This window comes from Prionailurus viverrinus, chromosome B4 (assembly GCF_022837055.1).
Source record: "Prionailurus viverrinus isolate Anna chromosome B4, UM_Priviv_1.0, whole genome shotgun sequence".
NCBI lineage: Eukaryota > Metazoa > Chordata > Mammalia > Carnivora > Felidae > Prionailurus > Prionailurus viverrinus.
In genome coordinates this window covers 7,826,047-7,849,065 of record NC_062567.1, presented here as the reverse complement: position 1 = coordinate 7,849,065, position 23,019 = coordinate 7,826,047, and the positions used below count along the sequence as shown (strand labels likewise).

At 50.6% G+C, this 23,019-nt stretch overlaps 1 protein-coding gene across 4 annotated transcripts in view; it reads right to left on the bottom strand.

Moving 5' to 3' along the window:
• The window catches only part of ECHDC3 (enoyl-CoA hydratase domain containing 3), a 28,335-nt gene extending 6,705 nt beyond the window's left edge, over nt 1-21,630 (bottom strand). For 3 of the 4 annotated variants that reach the window (XM_047865661.1, XM_047865662.1, XM_047865663.1), the window contains exons 1-5: nt 21,341-21,630; nt 17,043-17,164; nt 15,291-15,388; nt 10,151-10,351; nt 139-446 (exon numbers count right to left, since the gene is read on the bottom strand). In XM_047865661.1, the coding sequence (XP_047721617.1) occupies nt 139-446; nt 10,151-10,351; nt 15,291-15,388; nt 17,043-17,164; nt 21,341-21,483 (872 nt within the window). In that variant the 5' untranslated portion in view covers nt 21,484-21,630. The other variant, XM_047865664.1, reaches the window with a different exon arrangement.
• Between the last annotated feature and the right edge of the window lie 1,389 nt (nt 21,631-23,019).

Sequence of the window (23,019 nt, the reverse complement as noted above, 5' to 3'; positions counted from 1 at the left end):
CCACAAGCGACAAAACCATTATAAGATACAGCAGGCTGTCTCTTCTACGGTCACCAGGCAGCAGCGGTGTCTGGGCCTCAGAAGGTGGGGGGTGGGGGTGGGGTGAGGGGTGCAGGACTCCTCCTCCGTTTCACTTACTGTGACCAGATGGGTTTTCTCTTCTGGATGAAGGCCTTGATTCCCTCCTGCCCATCCCTTAGGGCCACGTTGTCCACCATGGTCTGGGAGGTGAGGTAGTAGGCTGTTCTAAGGTCCTGGGGCAGCTGCTTGTAGAAGGTGGCCTTGCCCAAAGACACCACAGGACGGCTCAAGGAGGCAATCTTCTTTGCGATTCTCATGGTCTCTTCCTCCAGCTGCTCTTCTGGCACTACTTTGCTGAGCAGCCCGTGCAGCAAGGCCTCCTGAGCGGAAATGGGCTCCCCAGTAAAAAGCATTTCTAAGGCAACCTGAGGGAGGAGACGTGTGCGTTATTAAGGCACGCTGCTTGTGACCCTCTCCGTCCCACCCTACTTCCCTACAACCTCAGCCCCGTTTTCTGCTTCCTCAAATCACACGTCGTCCATAGACCTGACGTCTGCCAGGTCACCCAGCGTCTTTCCGGGAGCAAGGAGAATACAGGTGCCTGGGAAAGGCGGGGACTCTCCGTGTTCTCTTGCTCCTTCCCTAGATTGGATCTCCCGGCCCCTGCTGAGCCAGGAGCTTCCCTCTGCCTCATTCAAGGGCCAGGCATGGGGCAGCGGCCACATCTGATGCGAGGAAGGTGACACTACTGAACCGGTGGGGCCCAGGCCTCCCGCAGACCAACGTGGTGGCTGCTTTCCAGAAGGAGAAAGATGTTCAGGGATCCATCACCTCGGTCTGATTGAAAGAGCAGCCTCCCAAAACCACAGCAGGAGGGATGGAAAGGGGACACCTTCCAGGGCAGGGGTGCAAGAGCCTTGTATGAGGCGGCTTTTACCAATAGGTGAGGCCCCCGCACTGGCAAGACGCCCCTTCCTTCCTGGAGCCGCCACCCCCCCTTCCCCCCCCCCCCCCCCCCCCCCCCCCCGGAAAAAGGGACCAAGGGACCTAAACTCCTTACTCTCTGTGGCTTCCTCCCTTCTGAGGCCTGTGGCTATTGTGCCTGACAAAGCCTGGCCTCTTGAAATTCAAATTGACCATTTAAAAGAGGGTTTTACGCAGGTAGGGAGGTGCCTTTTCTGTCCCTCCTCTCACTCCCCGAGGCCCTGCTGTTTCTTGACCCTGCCAGGCATGCTGTCACCTCAGGGTGCAGTTCCCTTGGCCTGCAGTGCTCTGTCCCCACGTATCCTTACGACTGGTGCCCTCGTCCCCTTCGGGCCTCTGCTTACATGACATCTCATCCAGCAGGTCCCCCATGACCATGCTATCGAAACTGCAAATCAGACCCCAGCACCAACCCCCTTTCCGGCTGTATTTTTATCCTTTGTACTTCCGCTAACACACTATACATTTGACACGTTTGTTTTGTTTATTGTATTATCTCCTTTCCTAGCGTGGAAACTCCACCAGGTGAGAGTTTTTTGTTTTTTTTTTTTAATGTTTGTTTATTTTTGAGAGAGAGACAGAGCATGAGTAGGGGAGGGGCAGAGAGAGAGGGAGACACAGAATCTGAAACAGCTCCAGGCTCCGAGCTGTCAGCACAGAGCCCGATGTGGGACTCAAACTCACAAACTGTGAGTGAGATCATGACCTGAGCCGGACGCCCAACAGACTGAGCCACCCAAGTGCCCCTGAGGTTTTTTGTTTGTTTGTTTGTTTGTTTTAGCTGCTCTGTTTATTTCTGTACTGCCAGCACCAGAAAGGGCACTTTGCATCTAGTAGTAGGCAGCTTACTAAATACTCGCTGATGAGTGATTTGAGGGATGGATGGAGGAAGGCAGACAGCACAGCAGAAATGATGTTCCAATTCTTTTAGAGGTTTGGCCAGAGGTGACCCAGCTCTCACCTGGGTTTTTTGCTCGGGCTGCTGAGTCTCGGAGCCGGCCTGCCATGGCGTGGGAAAGTCTAGGACATACGAGAGGCCATGCGAAGTGTTCCAGTGACCTGCCCGGCTGGGGCCCCTGCTGCAAGGCAGCCTAACAGCCACTCGGATGACCGCCCCCAGCTGTCACTCTCCCCTGGAGTCAGTTCTTCCCAGCTGAGGCCACACACATTGCAGAGCAGAGATAAGCTTCCTCACTGAGCCCTGTCCAGATTGCAGATTCATGAGCTCGACAAATTACTGTTGTTGCTTTGAGCCACTAAGTTATGGGTGGTTCACGGTGCAGTAATAGATAATTGGACGAGCTTGAGATATAAATTTGGGAGTCGTTAGCATTTAGATCATGCTACTGACTAGGCTTTTCAACCTTGGTGCCATTGTGTATTTTGGGCCAGATAACATGTTGTTATGTGGGGCTGTCCTGCGCACGGTAGGATGTTTAGAGCATCCCCGGTCTCTGTCTGCTAGGTGGCGGTAGTTACAGGTCCCACCCCAACAACTGTGACAATCAAACATGTCTCCAGGCACCAGCAAATGTCCCCTGGAGCCAATACCGCTCCCAGCTTACAGCCACCGATTCAGAAGGTTTTTGAAATCAGGACACTGGATTGTATCAGTGAGGGATGGAACTTTGATAAGGGAGGAGGGGTCACAAGGCTGGCTTTGAGGACTCCTGCCTACGGGTACAAGTGGAATACACACTGGACTGGCAGTCGGGGGCAAGTGGTGCCAGGCCCCGATTTCCCTAACTCTTTAGGGGATGGACTAGATCACAGCGCTGTCCAGTTTGGGGAATGCAATGCTCCATGTTGGAGGCAGCAGGAAGGCGAGGCCTGTGGGTCGCTCCGGAGACCATGTGTTGGTTGACCGGGAACAATGTCATCGCTCCAAAGTGGGTTTGAAGCCCTGATTGAACATGGAGTGGAGAACCAGGTCCTGCTGATTAAGGGCTGCCGCTAAGACCCAGCCGAAGACGCCCAGTGAGTCACCCGAAAGGGCCGGGACGGTGTCCGGTCTGTCTGTGCCTGAGAAGCGCGTGTCAGCGGGGACCCAGGTCAGAAGCCAGGTGAAGGCGGCGCCTTCCAGCCTGTCGTTCCCTCCGTTCGTGCGGGCGGCTCTCCAGAATTCCATGCGGACCACAGACCAGAAAGCGGCCAGTCCCGAAAGCAACCTTAAAAACCAAATGCACCGAGGACAAGCCCATCACTCCCTTCCCAACTTGCAACAGTCAAGACCTCACGTGACTTTCAAAGAGTAGTTAGGAATGGCAGCAGAGTCGGGAGGAGGCCATCCCACAGTCAAAGCAGCGGGTGCTCCCGCGGCCGGCTCAGCAGACCGGCATTTACTCGTCCAGTGCAGTCAGCACCTGCCGTCCGAGCTCATGATCTGTCCGCGGGACAGTCCCCTTGGGAACGCCTTCTTTGGCATCTCTGTGGCCCTCACGTCCTTCTCTCTTTCTCTTCCTGAGCCTCCTTGTCTCTGTCCTCCTTCCCCTGCTTCCATCACACGCCTGCAAAGCGCCCGTCCGGCTCAGGAGCTGCCGCTGCACAGGACCCGGGTGCTCCAAGAAGTTCTCAAGGCGAGTCCTTCAGAGTCCAAGCTCCTGCAGGCCAGGGCACAGGCCAGGGAGCGGGCAGCGGCCTTGTCCCACCTGCTGAATGTGGCTCCTCCCGAGGACCCCGGCCTCCCGGATCGCCTCTCATCCCCGCCCCCTGCCCCCTGTCCCCTGGGCACCGATGACTCAGAGATGCGGGATGGACAGCTGCCCAATGAGTGCAGGGCACACTGTCACAGCCAGTGCAACAGGGATGCCAGGGAAATGGTCCATCTGATGCAGGGGGGTTAACTGTGAGGGTTTTGCTTGCTCAAGGGACCTGGCATGAGTTTGTGTTTAATGAGGATGGTAACCAGGTTCCGCAAAGGAGGAACTCAAAGCAGAGCACGACTTTTTCTTGTATATTCACTCATTTTCTTGTATATTCACCCAGAGCAGTGCCAGGCACTGAATCACATCGCCCCAAAATGCCGGTATTGAAGCCCTAAGCTTCGATGTAAGTGTATTGGGAGATGGGGCTTTTAGGGTGGCAGTTAAGGTTAAATGAGGTCGGAGAGTGGGGCCCTGATTTACTAGGATTGGTGGCCCTAGCAGTTAGAAACCTCGGTCTCTGTGTCTGTCTCTCGCTGCCGTATGAGGACACAGTAGGAAGGTGGCCAGGAATCAAATCTGCCGGCATCTTAAGCTGAGACTCCCAGCCTCGAAAACTGAGAAAATAGATTTCTGTCGTTTAAGCCGCTCAGTCACGCGTATGCACTACGGCAGCCGCAGACGACTAACCCACGCCCAGGAAGAGTCTGGGTGTTTGTAACGGCTTAATTCTGGAGCACCTCCAAAACCACCCAGTCCCTGAACTGAATCACTCTGGGAGAATGCGGAATCCTCACCCCTGGGGATGTGTGAATGGGGGTGGGGGCCTGTCGGTCACAGGCGGTTCTGCCCACAGGAGAATAAATGACCTCTTACGTTCCCTTGCAGACAAGCAGTTCCTGACGTTATTTCAGGATCTCTACTCATAAACAAAAAGGTAGTGACCTTGAGCTACAACATGAAGCATTTTAATTGGACAGAAAAGATACTTCCCCTTTCAGTCAGTGAGTCAGTCAGCCAAGCAGAGAAAGACACAGATAGACAGACGGTCAGAACACCCTCGAGAGACAGAACTTACAGCTATCTGAAGAGACCGCTACTAAGTCCTGGGCTCTGTTCCTGGCACACTCAGAAACAAAATGGGGCACACACCATCCCGGCCTCTCCTCCTGCCTGCTATGTAGCGGGTGTGAGAACCACCCGATTCAGAAATCACCTCACGTGGAAATATTTTCGAAGACACGAGGTCCTCCTCTTTCTGGGATACTCCAAATGGGGCCTTGCCTGCAGATAGGTGAAGGGACCACACCCCCCGGACCAGTCCCTGCGACTCTTGGATTCATCACCGCTTATTGTTGGCGCAAACTTCTTTCATCGCTTATACAGATACACTAACGATTTTTTAAAAATCCAAATTGTTAAATGGTGGGAGGTTTACTCATGTCCCGCCTTCACATAAAGTGACCGACTCTCCTGTGAAAAGGGATAATGAGGGGTCACCAGGGGGCGTGGCGCACCAAGTCTCGTCAGGCTTGGGAACGCGGTTCGGGTGGCCTCTGCTTGGTCGCGGGTTTGCAGTCGGTGGCACACGGGCTCCGCTTCTCAATCTCCTCTCAAACCCAGGCAGCAGCACAGACACGTCACCTCCCAGGAACACCAGTTTTTAAAAGCAAAGAAGTCAAGAGAAAAGGCGAAGGACCGGGATGGCGGCAAGGAGGCTGGCTGAGTGGCTTTGTCCCCGTGAATCACAGACGCGTCTGACTAGGTGTGGTGGAGAGCAGCCCCACGGCTCTTAGTGATGGAGGCAAACCACTGGCCTGGGTCAGCCCAGAGACTGGAACGCCGGCGTCACCCTGGACCAGGAGGAGCACACTCTCCCTCCCGCTGCCACTGCCCTAGAGATTCTCCTTTCATCCCAGAAGACCAGGAGGGTCTTAACGCGATTAACGCCACTCGGTGGGAGTGAGGTCAGTAGCCAGAGATCTTGGCTTCCTAACTCAGCCCTGCCTGGTTCATCCTCTCCTTTGGGCCTCAGTGTCCTCATCTGCCTATTGGGGTAATACTGTTAGCATGTATTGATTTATAGGGATTTTACCCAGGCAGGTTGGGTAACAGAAGTGGTATTCTCTAAGGAAAAGAAAGTCTGTTTATTTTCTAGCTAATCAGCACAATCTTTGCTTATGATTGAAGTGACTCTGTTGGGCCCCCCAGAACTTTAGATGAGAGAGGAGACACATTCTCTTATCCTTGTCTCTTGTCAATTCAGGCTGCCTTTTAGGATGGCACATCTTGGGTCACCCTAGCAAGCTGGTGGTTTAATACTTTCTCTTCCTGGGGAACTTGCATTAAAAACAACAACAAGCACTTGAGGCCAAAGCTAATCTCAGAAACAGCAGCACTTGGGTCTGGAGCTGGTCCCCCAAGGTCCATTCCCAGATCGGCCACTTACTAACCACAGGACCTTAGGATGCAACATAAGCCCTCTGAGTCTGTTTCCTCATCTGAAAATGGGAAGAAGCCTTCCATCCTCCTGTGGAAGATTAGAAGACAGTAAGTGTAAAGCTTATGCTACAGTGCCAGGCACTCAGCGGGCGCCTAATAAATGCACTGACCACTATTAATATGCCCATCCCAACTGTAGGTTTGTATGAATCTCTAATTGGCTTTTAGGTATCACAGCCCTGAAAGGAGGTGGCTCTTGAAAGCTGAGGGCTCTTTGGGCGGCCCCTAGTCACATCTGTGACAAGAACCGGCCTGCAGCTGTCAGCATTATGGGCTGGCAATGCAGAGAGAACTCAGAGGAGAAGGGAGCTGACAGAGGGTCACAGGGCTAGTATAATTTCAGGTAAGGCCCTGACACACACAGCCCCCAAGCCCTCCTGTAAATTGTGGCGGTTAAACTACATTTTCTCAAAGGCGCCAAGGCTGATGGTTGTGCAAATCCTTGTTAAAGTGCAGATTCTGATGAGGTCTGTCTGGGGCAGGCCTGAGACCCTGCATCTCTCAGGCCCTCTGGTGGTCTTCATACCAGGCTGATAGCAAGGCATTAACACTCTTTCTGGCTTGGAAGTTCTGCTCTGATCTAATTAGACGATTAGGAAATCAGATTCCACAGACACAGCAAGTTACCCCGGACAAATAGGAGGAAGCAAGCGTTTCCACCACAGAGAAGTGCCTGGCGGGGGGAGAGGGGGTTCGGATCTTTCCTCTGCTCTCCTGTGATAGCAACTGCCGGAGGCACTGGCCACGCTTTTCTGAAAGAGGCCAGCTCTGGGGAAGGGAGCAGCTGCACCAAGCAGGTTGTTTATATGGTGCAATGAAGATGCATTATTTAACTCCTGCCAGAGGAGAGAAACGTTTTACAAACGTAGGAAATTATTCATGCCCGGCCTCGGTCTGGCTCGAACACAAGGGCTGCGTTCCATCATTTCTGCTCCCAGAGGACAAACCGCAGCCCTCCATTTTCCGGCACAGCCGAGCAGCTTCCCACAGCGACCAGCAGAGGGCACTGGTGACCCACACACGCGGCCCTGGCGGTTCGGAAAAGGGTAGAACTTCCCTGCCAGGCTGGTTTGCAAAAACGCTTGCTTCCCTGTGGACACGTAGGGGGGACGTGTGCCCACCACCCACGACAGACTACGGCCGGGATATGGATGTGTCCATTGGAGCGCACTCAAGCACCGACGACAGGGAGGAAGGACGGTTTTTGGTTAGGTTTGGATTTTTATGGATTCCTAGTCGCCTCCTAAAGGGGACCCCTCAGGTGAGACCTGCAGATCCAGAATCCTGGCAAAGGCCCTAAGGTCTGACCGACTTTTCTTCCTACTTAACTTCCTTTATCGGTACTGTGACTCCAGCTCATTAGTGTTGGCCCCAAGCCATGTATCTGCTTCAGGCCTCCATGAACCGATGAACCCGAATGGGGCAGGGACGTCTACTGACAGGTCTTAACCACTTTCAGACTGCTGACGAGGAAGAAACTCGGGGGGTCAGATCACAAGGAGCACAGACCAGGGAGCTGAGTGGGACAGTTTCGGAGACTCTGCCCTCATCTTCTGAGCAGGCCTGGCCCTTCCCAAAACTGTCTCTGGGAGGTAAAGGCTATTTTGGTTTCTTGCCTCCTGGAAACTTAAAGCCTGTATTTATCACATTTTTCTTTTCTCAAAAACTAATTTAAAATTTAGCAAATATGATACAATGTTTAAGTTTTCAGGACTCACTTATAAACCTTGATTTGAAAAGTTTACTTGTGGTGGGGGCTCCTGGGTGGCTCAGTCAGTTGAACAGCAGACTCTTGATTTCAGCTTAGGTCATGATCCCAGAGCTGTGGGACTGAACCCCACGTCGGGCTCTGCGTTGAGTGTGGAGTCTGCTTAAGATTCTTTCTCCCTCTCCGTGTCTTGTGTTCATGCTCTCTCTCTCTAAAATAAATAAAATGGGGGTCGAGGGGAGATCCCAGCCTTTAAATTAAAGACTGAATTTTTTAAAAAAATGAGAAGTTTGTGTTAAGAAAGAATGGATTCTTATCCTGGCAGTGTGGCTGACACAAAGGCTTAAAGGCCTCACTGTGGACCCTTCTAGAACATGAGGTGTTAAAGAGATAAAAAGTTGCAGGTAATCAGTACAATGGCCTTTTACTATGCACCAGCCTCATGATTTGATTTGCACAACTGTAAGGGAGCTTATCAACGAGCTCTGACGAGATATTTGAAACACACTTTAACGCACTGGCACAGAGTAGGGGCTTAAGAAGTATTTGCTGAGTTACTGTATGTGTACATCTAAGCAATTTATGTTCCCTGCCTGCTGTGGTATATGACTTTGCCCCCCTTCCCCCCCCTTTTTTTTTCCAAATTAAAAAAAATGTTTTTATTTATTTTTCAGGGAGAGGGAGAGAGAGAGAGCGAAAGAGAGAGCAGGGGAGGGGCAGAGCAAGAGGGAGACACAGAATCCGAAGCAGGCTCCAGGCTCTGAGCTATCAGCACAGAGCCCTGTGTGGGGCTTGAACTCACTAGCTGTGAGATCATAACCTGAGCCAAAGTTGGATGCCCAACTGAATGAGCCACCCAGGCGCACCCCCTTTTCCCTCTTTTTTTTTTTTTTTTCCAACGTTTATTTATTTTTGGGACAGAGAGAGACAGAGCATGAATGGGGGAGGGGCAGAGAGAGAGGGAGACACAGAATCGGAAACAGGCTCCAGGCTCTGAGCCATCAGCCCAGAGCCCGACGCGGGGCTCGAACTCGCGGACCGCGAGATCGTGACCTGGCTGAAGTCGGACGCTTAACCGACTGCGCCACCCAGGCGCCCCCCCTTTTCCCTCTTTAAGAACAGACTTGGGGCGCCTGGGTGGTTCAGTTGGTTAAGCACCTGACTCTTGATCTCAGCTCAGGTCAAGATCCTATGGTTGGTGGGTTCAAGTCCTGGGTCAGCCTCCACACCGGCAGCGTGGAGCCTGTTTGGGAATCTCTCTCCCCACCTCTGCCCCTCCCCTACTCATGCACACTCTCACTCTCATAATCAATTAAAAAAATAAAAACCAATTTCCAGTGGAGCATGAGGATGTATTTTTTTCTAGAACAAGGAAGCCACTGGTCTACATTTGGGAGATGTGTAGTAAATATTAGTTTATCATGTAATAGGAAGGAAGAAAGCTTTGTGAAGAAAATGAACTTCACCATGGTCAGCACCAACAAAACCGCTCTTGTAACATGGCTCCTCCGGGGGCAGATCCAATACACCAAGCACAGGCTAATCGTGCTCCTGAAATGTAACCATCATAAACCTGACACACCCCATCTATCGTCGATTTTCCATCCTTTCTGGAACAAAACGGATTATTGGCAAACAATAAGCCAGTGATGCCAGTATCCTAGCCTTTTGGTACTGGCGTATGTCACCATGCCATTACGTCTCGTGGGCAACCTTATGGTACAACAAAACTCAGCGTCAACTGCATTGCCAATAAGATTACAAAAATGCAGGGGCGCCTGCGTGGCTCAGTCGGTTAAGCATCTGACTTCGGCTGAGGTCATGATCTCGTGGTTCATGAGTTTGAGCCCCGCATCGGGCTCTGTGCTGACAGCTCGGAACCCGGAGCCTGCTTTGGATTCTGTGTCTCCCTCTCTCTCTGCCCTTCACTCACGCTCGGTCTCTCTGTCTCTCAAAAGTAAATAAACGTTGAAAAAAAAAAGATTGCAAAAATGTGTGCCTTTATGAAAACAAATAAGAAACCTAACTAGTTGTACTGAGGGACAGGCAAGATTGGAATGGGGTGACCCACAGACAAGCCCATGATGAGAAGCTTCAGAGGAAGAGGCACTAATTAGAAGGGGCACTCCCTCGCTGCACAAGGCATCAGAAGGGACATCGTGGCACATCCAGCCAGCTACATGCTGGGCAGAATGTCGTGACTCAAACGGTATTTATAACAAGCGAATTCTTGAACTACCCGTCACACGCACAGGAGGACCGCGGCTGGAGGGGATGCCAGGAGCTACATTACCTTTCTCGGCACTGTTCTCCCCAAGGCAACCGCAGGGGTGGAGCAGAAGAGCCCAATGTTCACACCTGGAGTGGCAAAAGAGGACTTGTCGCTCGCCACGGCAATGTCACAGCTGGCAACCAGCTGACAGCCGGCGGCGGTGGCCAAGCCGTTCACCATGGCGATGACGGGGACCGGGTGGTTCTGGATCAGCATCATGACCTGAAGGAGCAGACACACCACATCATTTCCATCCAGGAGTGAGGTCCAACGTGAACGCGTGTATCATGTTATGTGACTGCACATTTTCAGAGCGTTTTCTGGATGCATCATTGTATCAGGCTCTGGAAAAAAGGGTGAAAGGCGGCGCGAAAACTACCTTGGCATTAAATACCGACTGTGAACCAGACCGTACTATTTGGTCTTCCCGAGACCCACAGAAGGAACAGCCCCTGTTCCACAACCAGGACGTGAAAGCTTAGGGGGAAGTAAGCGGCCAACACCGGAGATGCTCACGAGGGGCAGAGGGGTCTGAACCCGCGTCTGGCGGACCCCACGGTCCGGGTCTTCCCTCCCGGGCAGGGCGCCTCTGCGAGGCCACAGTCCCCGCTGCTCTCCCGGCAGCCCCGCTGAAGAACAGAGCAATTTTGATCTCCGGAGGGAACCGTGTCTGCGTGGAGCCCTCCTCCTGAGTCTGAAACTGGTATTTGGTACATCCTTGAAAAATTAAGGTGGAAAGGAACTGGAAGGCAATTTCCTTAGTAATTACTTCCCAAATTACCACTATGAACACTCTCTCGATTCTATTAAAGTGGTAGGGGACACCCTGCTGTCATCAAAATAAAATTCCCCAAACAGGGCCACTGGCACAGAGAGGAGCCGAAAACTTGCTCATGTGACACCCCACCCCCCATAAATCTCCAGAACTTTAACTTATTTTTGCAGCTTACAAAATAACTTGGCTTATTTCTCCATTTTTTCTTGCTGCTCTAAACAGACTGCGTTGCTATGGTGACTTCAATGTATAAATGGTCGCACTTTGAACCTTGGCAGGAAGGAGGGCAGGCGGGAAGGAAGGACCACATCTGGACTTGTTTCCCATGGCGGCATCCCAGAAAAAATGACCTTCATTGATTTGAAGATTCTGCCCAAGGAACCTAGCCTTCTGCATTCACAAACATTTGATATTTGTCAGTTTTATTATAAAATAACCAATTGGATATTTAAGTATATGATATATTCTTTTTTATTTTTTTTTAAATTTTTTTTTTAACATTTATTTATTTTTGGGACAGAGAGAGACAGAGCATGAACGGGGGAGGGGCAGAGAGAGAGGAAGACACAGAATCGGAAGCAGGCTCCAGGCTCTGAGCCATCAGCCCAGAGCCTGACGCGGGGCTTGAACTCACAGACCGCGAGATTGTGACCTGAGCTGAAGTCGGACGCTTAACCGACTGAGCCACCCAGGCACCCCAAGTATATGATATATTCTATAGTACTCGTTCTGGACTTTTTTTTGAGGGGGGGGGGAGTCACCTTTTGAGAACCTGATCAATGCTAATGATCCTCTCCTCACAAGAATGCACATATCTACATCTGCAGCCCAGACTGCTCATGGTGGAGTTCGTGTGCTCTCGGTGAGGGTTAGGATGGTTGGGGATGAAACTCATTCCCAGCGAAATGCAGTAGCAAGGAGAAAAACGCGTGAGAACTTCCAATGTCTTGTGCAAAGACAGACTTTTTTTTTTTGGCTGAGTGTCATCTGTCACCTAAGAACTGGTTCCTTATGAAAAGTTATTTGGCTCTGATTAGCACAGAATAGTCTGTGTCTCCTGCCTGCCATCTACGATGTGCTAAGATTTTCTACAGCCTGGTCGGAAAATACTTACAGTAGGTACCAACAGTATTAAAAATATTCATGCCTTTCATCTAGGGATTACCTCTTTTTTTTTAATGTTAATTATTTATTTTGAGAGAGAGAGAGAGAGAGAAAGTGAGCAGTGGAGGGAGAGAGAGAGAGAGAGAGCAATGTCAGCACAGAGCCCGAGACAGGGCTCAAACTCACAGACTGTGAGGTCATGACCTGAACCAAAATCCAGAGTTGGCGCTTAACAGATTGAGCCACCCAGGCGCCCCTAGGGATTACTTCCAAGGAGTAATCCTGAAATAGGGTAAAAAGCTGTCTGGACAATGATGCTCACAAATTATTTTATAACAGTAAAAAATTAATAAATAACATAAATATACACCAATCAATAATGAAAAATGGCTATGTAAACTAAATGTCCATTGAAAGGAATGCTGTGTTCTCATTATGAGAGTTTCCACAAGACACATTAGCCTGATGGGCTGGGCCCTGTGTAGTGGTCTGGAGGCAGGCTGCTGGGGTTTGGTGCCCAGTTGACCACTTAGCCACTGCTTATCCTTCAGTCTTCACATCTGGGGATAATAACGGGCATAACAATAGTACCAATATTTCATTGTATTGTATTCTAGAGTGTGTGTGAGCGGGGGGGGGCAGGGGGGAGAAGGGGCAGAGCGAGAGAGGGAGAGAATCCCAAGCAGGTTCCATGCTCAGCATGGAGCCCAACACGGGGCTCAATCCCATGACTCCAAGATCATGACCTGAGCCAAAATCAAGAGTCAGATGCTCAACTGAGCTACCCAAGAGCCCTATAATAGTACCAATCTCAGAGAACACAAGAATTACATACATTACTATGTCTAAAGTACTCAAAACATTACCTGGCACATGGTAAGTATTCAACGATACAGTCATGTTATACAATTATACGGTATAATTGCACGTATGTATGATTACTCAGACAAATAGGATCACATGGGAAAAGATTCAGAAGAAATATACCAAATATTAGCATTCACTCTGGGTGGTATGATTATGGTCTAGTATCAATCGTTTATTTTCCTTCCTCTCATTTTCCTAGATTTTCAAATTTTTCCATAATAAGCATTTATTATTTTTATAATTAAAAAGTATTTTAAGTACAGTTAGCAAATTCGGGAAAGACAAAGACAAGCTAGATAATAAATCAGCTGGGATATTGAATCCCTTGGTAGTCAGGACTTGGTTATCCCTCCTAGTTTACTTTCTTGAACCAAGTATTTTTCCTGGCTGTGCCTGCTCCAAAATGTGACATAAACTTGACTCTACCTTAGCCTCACTCAATAGCACTGCCAAGGGCCCTGTGTTACTCCCCAAAAGTGAGAGGCCTTGTTCCATTGCCATTTCAGTGTGAGGATGTGATAAGGAAGAGAAGATTCTCTTCCTGGACTGGGGTTTCCACCTTCAAACTTCAACAGGAAAGACGCAGGGATAGGTGTCCGGTGAAATCTGCCAATCAGCTCCACAGAGGGTTACTTTTGGTCTCTCAGAGCCAAGCGCTCCTTCTCATTCTCGATTTCTCCTATTCCTGATTTGGAAATAATTAACTATCGGGTGGTACTTGTGCTCTGTAATGAACCTGCTGTAGTTTAGATGCTGAGCCAGTTCAGGAACCTCTGCCTTCCTCTCTAAAACCACGTCTTCTCATGCATGAACCAAACAGCGAAATATGTAGCTCACTCTGTCCCAATCTGTCTGTTGATTACATGTGGAGATTGAAACCTTGCCCAAGTTCACGATGCTCGTATTTACCCAAGACATTGTGATTTTCTTAGAAAAAGTGTTAATCAGTGCGCTTTCACTTGTATCTCCCTATGTTAGGACAAGGTCCTGCTATGCACTGTGTTCTGAAAGGTAAGCCTGAGGCATCCATGGGTTGCAAGCTTCCACGAAATCTGGCCTTTATCCTCTGAAGGAGCCCTGGTCCCCCTGTGGCCCTTTTGCCAACCTGTTTAGATCTTAGTTCGTGAAGACACCACGGCAGAGTGATAAAAGCAGGCCCTTTAGGGGGGATGGAAGGGGTCTAGTGGTTCTCTTTGATGATTTTCTGTTTTAGCGAAACACACTGGATATTAGTTGAAAAATAACTTTTAAAGCACCAAGCCTGGGCGAACACAAGAGCTCGAATGTTACATAAACATCATTAATGTGAAACAAAAGACCTAAGACTTCGCTCTGGCTCACTTCTGCCTCTCTATGAAGCCTCCAATCAATTGCTTTTCTGTCTTGTCCCTCCTTGACATGAGAAAACCATAATTGGATTTCCTTGTGGCGTTCTGGAAGGGCAGAGAAAACAAATGGTGGTCGAGAAGGTATCTCAATCACCTCTGTCTACTTCCCTGTTGCTCACCTCTGTTTTGTCTGTATAGAAGGTATCATTAAATATTTGTGGAATCATTAATGGCCAAATAAATGAACAAGTCAATGAATGCATGAAAAATTAGGTTAAGTAATCTTAGGATGGGGTTATGAAATGGTTTTGTGTCTTGCTTCTCACCTACATTTCCAGTTTCAGTTTGGCAGGAAACTTGTTTTTCCTTCTATTTCCCTCAGTGCCTTATAAGTGTTATGCGCACAGTAGTGCTCAATAAATAGCCATGAAATGAACAATGTATTACTTAAAGTTGGATTCTGTATTCAATTTGTTATTATCCAGGGGCCGATTTAATATATTTACAAATCATCCCAAACTCTCTGTTCCTCTTCCTCCTCTCTGTCTGCAATTCCTCTCCTTCATATGGTTAAAGAGACGTCAACGTGAAGGAGCTAATTTTCCCACTTGGAGGAGTGGATCACAAAGGTTAGTTGGAAGAAGGGTTTGAAAAGAATCTTTAAAATCGTTATGGCTGTTCCATTTACCTATATTCCCTCTTTCCCATTAACAGGGTTGTTTTAGTTTAAAAATTTTTTAAATGATACTCTCAGGTTCTTCCCCTCTAAAGATGTACATTCCCACCCTGTATCTCCTCCATAAGACATGTGTACCAGGACACACCCCATAATCCCAGAGGTGGAACCCACTAGTGCCAGGATGTATTTTACTTTCTCTGGCATATAACGAGATCAATCGCAAACCATGGTCCCTTCTTAAAAATCTAAACCAAACGGTGGCTTGGATGAAGGATTCACCAGTGACCGGTTTGCAGTGATTAGGTCTCACAGATAAAACCCCATCTGTAACTTGGAAGCCTAATTCAATCGTTCACGTAATTAACATCTCCGGGCTTGCAATGCTAACCAACCGTCCTCCTGGCTTACCTCAGAACAGGTCTGAAATACTTCGGCATGATAATCCGGGCTCTGCTCATCCGTCAGCTCCTTTAAGTCATGCCCAGAAGAAAATACAGGCCCCTCCGCTACAAATGTTTCCAGTTGAGAAAAGAAAAAGAAGACGTAAATGGCCAGCTCTGGGACTTACTTGTCTACCGGGTAACTAGCAATAGTATGGATGCTGTGGACACTCAGAGAAAGTTAATGGCTCAATTTTGATAAGAATAATTCTATTTAGCTTGAAAAGTAACCGAGTAAGGTGAGGCATCTGTTCCTAGGTCTCTGGAGGGACCAGCGGAAACATGTAATTCCAGCAAGGAGAAGGCTCAGGAACCAAGGCGAGTGTACGTACTCTTTCCAGATTTATCCCTCTGGTTTCACACTTTTGTTGCTGGACTAGGTCTGGCCTGAGTGTATAGACTCATATAGGCCCGTCAAATCCAGCGTGCCTCCCACGTGTCCCTGTCCTTTGTCTACAGACAATGGCCACCCACACAGGTTCGAATCCAGGAAGGGCAGAGTGCGAGGAGAACCCCCTTATTTTTATGAGGGATCTGAGGACGTGGTTTTATTGTTACTGTTGTCATTAGCAACAATGGTGACATGTAATCTCACTGATAAGCTGCTAACACTTTCTTATATTTTCCTTTTGCTGTGGCTGCTGGGACAGACGACATTATTCCCTTTAAACAAGTGAAAAAATTGTGTGGTTCAGAGTTTGCTGCCTTGCTGCATCCAGGTTACACCCCCATGGCTGCAGGACAATTTCCCTTCATCGTATAAAACGTTGAAAATGTATATTCAACAACAGACAGGGAGGTAACGTTCTGAGTGTCTGCCTCCAGAAACACCGAATCTTAATTTTTAAAAAATAGTGCCTCATAGGGCATCATGTGTTTTATTTTTCTGTGGTTGCTTTAAAACGCTGGCATTGCTGGGGCACCTGGGTGGCGCAGTCGGTTAAGCGTCCGACTTCAGCCAGGTCACGATCTCGCGGTCCGTGAGTTCGAGCCCCGCATCAGGCTCTGGGCTGATGGCTCAGAGCCTGGAGCCTGTTTCCGATTCTGTGTCTCCGTCTCTCTCTGCCCCTCCCCCGTTCATGTGCTGTCTCTCTCTGTCCCAAAAATAAATAAATGTTGAAACAAAATTTAAAAAATAAATAAATAAAATGCTGGCATTGCTGTTGTTTATACCACTGTCATCCTCACTAGATGATCTGGCAAAAATTCTTCCTGGAAAAAGAGCAAGGAAAGAAATGAGCGAAATATAGCATGCTTTCTGGCACCACTGAAGAAGACCACAGACCTCGGTTGAAAGCTTAGTTAAGAACCCAAAAGACAAACCAACCAAGTGCCTCAAGCAGCCTGTCCTAGCCAGCTAGGTTGTCTACCGAAAGGATCAGTGATTAAACCCATCTCATCAGGTCCATGAAGAAATCCGTTCTTTGACTTTGACGGGAAGACCAGCACAGCCAAGGAGGGCGGCAGTGGTGTTTTGTATCCAACAAAAAGGAAAAGGCACACATTCTCACTGTGCGGTAATCTTTGCTATAATTCCCACGGTTGACAGTGTCAGGATCAAGGCCCCCACTGCACATGAGTGTTCCATAATCAACGTTCTTGAAAGGAGCTTCAAAAACAATCACCCTGTTAAGTGAGGGAACGCCCCAGATAACCAAAGAATTTTGAGAAACCTCTTCTGGGTACTGCAGAGCACTGAGGTTGGATATCAGATAAATACCTGAGATGATAATGACTTTGAGGTCTTTGCTCTCCGCTTGGTGAAGAAGGTCACTTTGGAGAGATTTCAGCATCGCTAATGACAGCGCGTTCCTCTTCTTTGGATCACTCAAGACAATGTTCCTGGGAAGAACGTGAGTCAGAACAAATGGGGCCCTCCGTGATCCCTTTCTAACCTGGGAGCTATTTTTAAAACGCCAGGTAAAAGAACCAAGGGGGGCAATTGAGAGGCTCTGCCCTCTAGGGTTACAGCTAAGTCAAAACAAGGAGACCAGCTGAAATGTGGGCCGGGTTTTCTCCCTCCTTCCCTGGATTGGTTTCTCTTTTTCTCCACGTCAGACCCGTGACTGTCGCCGCCACAGAAAGGGCAGGTTGCGACAGTTCCCAAACCACTGCCCATACTGAGAGGCGGTGAGGTTTGTGAGAAGACAGGGGTGGGCGCCAGGGGAAATTGCCACATTGTGGTGACCTTCGGCTTGTTTCTTCAAAAGAATGAGGCCGGGGAAGGAGCCCAGAATGAAAACACGGCCCCAAGTCTCCTCCCGTCCACCCCGTAGAGGAAGCAGTGCAGTTATAGCTATCGATATGCGTATGGGACACCATTTTCCTGTTGTTTTTTGTTCCTTACAGTGGCATCCTGTAATTCTGCAAAATAATTTATGCTGAGAATGGGCAATATGTGAAGAAGAAAAGGGCAGGCGCTTGCAGCAAGAAGGCTCTTCTGCACGTGTCATCCGACAAAGAGCTGGCATGCAAAGGTCTTCTCGCTATTTTCAGGCATCCCACACGCTAATTAAAATGAGTGGTATTGTCATCTGGCTTCCCGTACACAGAAAATGTCTCATTTTTACTGTTATAAGGACGGGGCAGGGAGCCAAGCACCAGACTATTTGTCCTATATGTAAGACGTGTTTCCCATCGGTCCCCACCTACATGTTTTCTGCCTCTCTCGTCCTTTTTTGGAATCTTATATTCCTACTGCCGTGTGTCAGCCTGGATCCTCCTGTAATAGCCTTCTGCTGCCACTGTTTTCTGGAAAACCACTTTGGGGACGGACTTTATTTCAGCGCGGTAAGAAGAACCGGTTTCTTTGGAACCCCATGCCAGCCTTGCTGCCATCTGCAGGTGCCTGTGACACTCACCCGTTCTGTTTCTCACGAACACATTCCCTCCGAAGTACCAAGGGACTTGCAGCCGATAATGCTGGTAGACTAGGACACCCACGTCTTGGGGTGTGGTAACAAGTGCTGACGAACCTTCCGGTAAAATCATGAGCGTGCTTTCTGTAGCAAAGCTAAGCGCTGCCATCCCATAGGTGACATATGCCTTAAATTAAATTCTGAGGCCTCTGGCAAAATTGTGCAGAGACGCCAGCCCCTAGATGCCCTGGCTGCGTGGCAGCATCGGTTCCTATGTGGCCCATTAACCCTTTGGCTGGCACGTCCCACGCCCTGTCAGGGTGCTCTAAACTGCTGAGTTCGCTTTTCAACCCGGTGTAACCAGGCCTGTGTTCCTGCTACTCCCCTGAAACCGTTCTCACCGAGAATCTCCCAATTGCCAGAACCGAATCCAATGGCCGTTTGGCTCATGCTCTCCTTCTGGAAGCACATCTCTTTAGTGCTTCCCTAGCCCGCCCTCCACTTCTTCGAGGGGCGCCTAGCCTTCTGCTACGCCCTAACTGATCCTCAGAGCTCCCTCCCCTGCTCTCTCCTTGTTCCACGTGCTTCCGAGTCCACTTCACCATGGCCGTGGCTTCTACTGGTACCTCTGTGCCGATGAGTCCCGATCTTTGCTCTCACTCAGACCTCCCTCCTGAGCTCCAGGTCTGCACATCCAGTCCAGGGTCTCCCGGACTGAGGTACCCTTGGGCATCTTCCTCTCTCCTCCTTTCCTGATCTCAGTGCTGCTACTCGGTTGCTCAAGCCAGAAACGGATAGCCATGCTGTTGCTTCCCTATTCAACTGGTCATCAAACCTAGTTGATAATCCCTCCTAAAAATTTTACCAGTCTGAATTGTACCAATGGCTCTCTTGGGTCAAAACGCGTGATGCCTTGCACCTACGGCTTCACCAACGCCGCCCCTCGAAAGAGGGAGGAAATCACTAAGAGTGAGGTCACCGCCACAGCATGTGACAAAAAGTGTAATATTTGTGTGTGCAAGGCAAGTGATAGGCCCTGCAGATGCCCCCGGCAACTGTCTAGAGACCATCACATCATTGTAAACCAACAGAAGGTCCATGGGATGAGGCATGGTCATGTTCACACACAGAGGAGACACTCTACAGGTACCTGCTCACTGAATTAATGACCTCAAGTAGCACTTCGATTTCTCACAGCCAATTGCACCAAATTCCTGTAAATTTTCACCTCGCCTAGTGTTTGGCTACCTTTTTTTTTTTTTAAAGGGGGGCGGAGAGAGAGAGAGAGAGAGAGAGAGAGAGAGAGAGAGAGACTCTTAAGCAGGCTCGCACGACCTGGGGATCATGACCTGTGCCAAATTCAACAGTCAGACACTTAACCAACAGAGCCACCCAGACGCCCCTTGTCACCTCTTTTAAACCTCAGTGGCGAGTACACTGGGGTACACAGCAGAGTGGAAACAACTGGAGGCACATGGACCTTTTCCTGCCTCCTTAGCTTTCTTTCCTCCTGGCTGTGTGGCCTTGAACAGGCTGCCACCTCTCTGAAATTGTGTCCTCACTGTAGGGTGGGGACGACATAATCTGCCTCACAGGCTGTTAGGTATTAGGGGTAAGGATCGTACAGTACCTAGCCCAGTACCCGATGCCTGGCTGGTTTCACTCCATGACAGTACTACTGCTGAGAGAAACAGCTTTGAAAAGGAATGCTTAGTGTGACTTGAGTTGTTCAATCTCACCTACTTAGTGCTTAACATACTACTGCTTTAGTGCTGGATCTGGAGGTTCCTAATGTCAGGCATTTTATGATAGATTGGTTCTCCCCATTATCTCCCTTTCTGATTCATGTTTAGCTCCGGGGAACTCAGTCAGACCTTCTTTGGTCAACTGGCTGCCATGCCAGAAGTTAGGCTGCTGATCAGGTGGAACCAGATTTGCAGAAGCAGAACCACCCTTGAAAATGGGCAGGAAGGACCCCTGCCTGGGCCCTGCCCTTTGGAGCACCCTGTTCTGGCCCTCTTCCAGCTGTGGTCCGCCAGGTGAGCAAGGAGTCAGTATGATGTGCCCGCCTGGAAATCACCACCCCCTTCCAAACCCTGCTGCAGTTATCTGAGACTCTGAAATTCTCTGGTTTTGCAGTGGGCACCCTTAAGCCCATCGGGTGGCCAAGAGCAATTATTTACAGGGGGTGACGGGATAGAGAGAATACAGGCATGCTGGGTGGGCAGAGCAGCAGGAAGGAGGGGTGGACAGGTGAGAGGGGGTAAGCAACGGGTGGGAAGAAAAGAAAAAAGCTGCCCGCCAGCTGGCTCTCCACTGCTTCAGGGGAACTCCTAGGAGCCGGAGGATTACAAATTCAAGCATGGTCTTCCAGGTCTTACAAAGATAACACTTGTCAGGGTAGGAAAAAAACATTTAGCTGTTAGTTTGATTTGTAACTTCTAACTGCTTAGCATGCTGGGTAGGCCTCTCTTTGCACCCTTGCCGTGGCCAGGCAAACATCAGGGTGAGGCCTGGATGGGGCTAGGGGCCCTTCACCTTTTACTGCTGCTACTTCATCCGGTTCCAGTTTGTGCACCGGTTTTAGGTTTGTTTAGCCAAAGGGCAGAGCTCAGTACAGTGTGTCCTTCATCCTACATATTTACCTGCCCCGCCGCGGGCACTTCTGGGGGAGGGCCAAGGAGCAGCTCCGCTAAGCCTAACCTGGCCTTGGAATTAGGTCAAGTTTGTGAGAAGCACAAAACCGTCTTTCTCAAAGGCCACCTGGCGAGCGGCCCACCCCGCGCCTAAAGTCCAACGAAGACTGGGCTCCGTTGCCATGGCGGTTTAGGGAGTTTGAGCGCTGGGACCTTTGGAGGCTGTCGCACTTGAAATTCTCCGGTGTCCTGCAGGGTCCCAAATGCTACCGTGCCCAGGCAAGGGACTTCAGGAAACACCGTGTCCGCGGGCTCCTTCGGGACCGCCGGCCAGATGTAGCCGTAACGGAGAAACTGCGGTCCCTAGCGGGCGGAGCTGACCCCAGGCCGAGCCCTCGTTGGCCTCCGTGTGGGGTGACTGCCCACGCCAGTGTCCCTGCCGCCCACCCCCACCTGGGAACCGCCCCGCTCGGCCGGCGGGCCGGTCCGGGAGGGCTTGGGCGCCCGGTGGCCCCGCCGCTGACCTGATGCCTTCCCGCTGCCGCGCGCTGGTGGGTCGCGGCCCGGGCCCCCTGCTGCAGAAGCCGGCGGAGAGCGGGGCCCACGGGTTGCGCCGGAGCCAGCCGAGGCCCTTTGTCCCGAAGGCCCGCAAGCCGAGGGCGGCCATGGCAGCCAGAAATACACCCCGGAGGGCCGGACGCCCTGAGAGCCGCTGTGCGAGCCGCCGGACCGCGGCGCCTCGACCGCCCCCAGCCGCGGGCAAAACTGGATCGGACCCTCAGGCCTGGGCCCAGATCTGCCTCCTCTCGCAGGCCCGCCCCGCCCCTCCCCTCCACCACCGACCCCGCCCCGCCCCGCCCCTCCACCACCGACCCCGCCCCGCCCTCCACCACCGACCCCGCCCCTCCGCCGCAGCCCCGCCCCCGCCGTCCCCACCCCCCCCCTCCACCACCTACCCCGTCCCCCGCCACAGCCCCGCCCCCGCCGCCACCGCCCCCGCCCCTGCGCCGTCGCCCCGCCCCTCCACCACTGGCTCCTCCCCGCCTCCGCCGCCCCGCCCCCGCCGCCACCGTTTCCCGCTCCCTCCTCCCCTCCGCCGACGGGCCCGAGCAGTGGAGTCTGAGGTGTAGTGCGCTAACCCTACAGGCGGATTCAGCGGATTGTTTGTTTTAGCAAGGCCAGATAAAGAGTTCAGGGGAAGCAAGGAGAGGGTTGGCTTGTTCCCTTCTGCACCGACACCAATGTGTTGGTTTGCCTAGATTAGAAAAATGAGTGTCAACAGGTGGCGAGTGGTACGAGCTACGGACGCCACTTTGTTACTTCCCCCCGCCCACTGCAAACCCGCTCGGCCACAACCTGAGGTGAATTCCACACAGGCACTGACTTTTGAAGGACTTTGTGTCCTCTCCTCAAAAACCTTACATTTGTCTCTTGGGATTTTCCAATGCACCCGGGAGGGAAAGGGAAATCCTCCTCAGGGTCTAAATGACTGGCACTAGAGGAGACAGCTTATCCTGTCGCCGAAAGCTTTAGTATAATGAGAATATCCTCACTGTCATTTGTTAGCTAAATTCTCAAAGTCTGGAGGGTTTTCTTTTTTAATTTTTTAAGTTTATTTATTTTTGAGAGAGAGAGAGAGAGTATGCCTACAAGAGCAGGGGAGGGGCAGAGAGAGAGAATCCCAAGCAGGCTCTGGGATGCGGGGCTTGTACCCACCCACCCACCGCTGCCAGGTATGACCTGAGCTGAAATCAAGGGCTGTCTGAGCTACCCACGCACCCCGCAAGGTCTGGAGGTTTTAAGAAATGTTCTCACGCACTTTATTTTTATTGACTACATGCTCATTCTCAGCAGTAGGTACCCTCTGCAGGGATTGCTCTGGTCTTAGGACACAACCTTCTGTCTTCCATTATTGTTCAGTTCCAAGTATTTTAGTCAACCAAATCATCTTTTCAAAATACGTCTGATCATGCCGCTTCCCTGCATCCTGCTGCAACATGGGCCCCTGCTCCTTCAGCCTGTCTCGTGCTGTTCTCCGCGCTCCAGGCACACAACAGATCAAAGTCTGGAGATTTGCAGGACACACGGGAGAAATGGTCTTAGCCTCGAGGATCTTACAGTCTCTAGGGGAGACACCGTGCTCGGGACCATCCACACCCTTTGCAGCGGAAAGTTTTGCAAGAATAACAATTATACGAGGCAT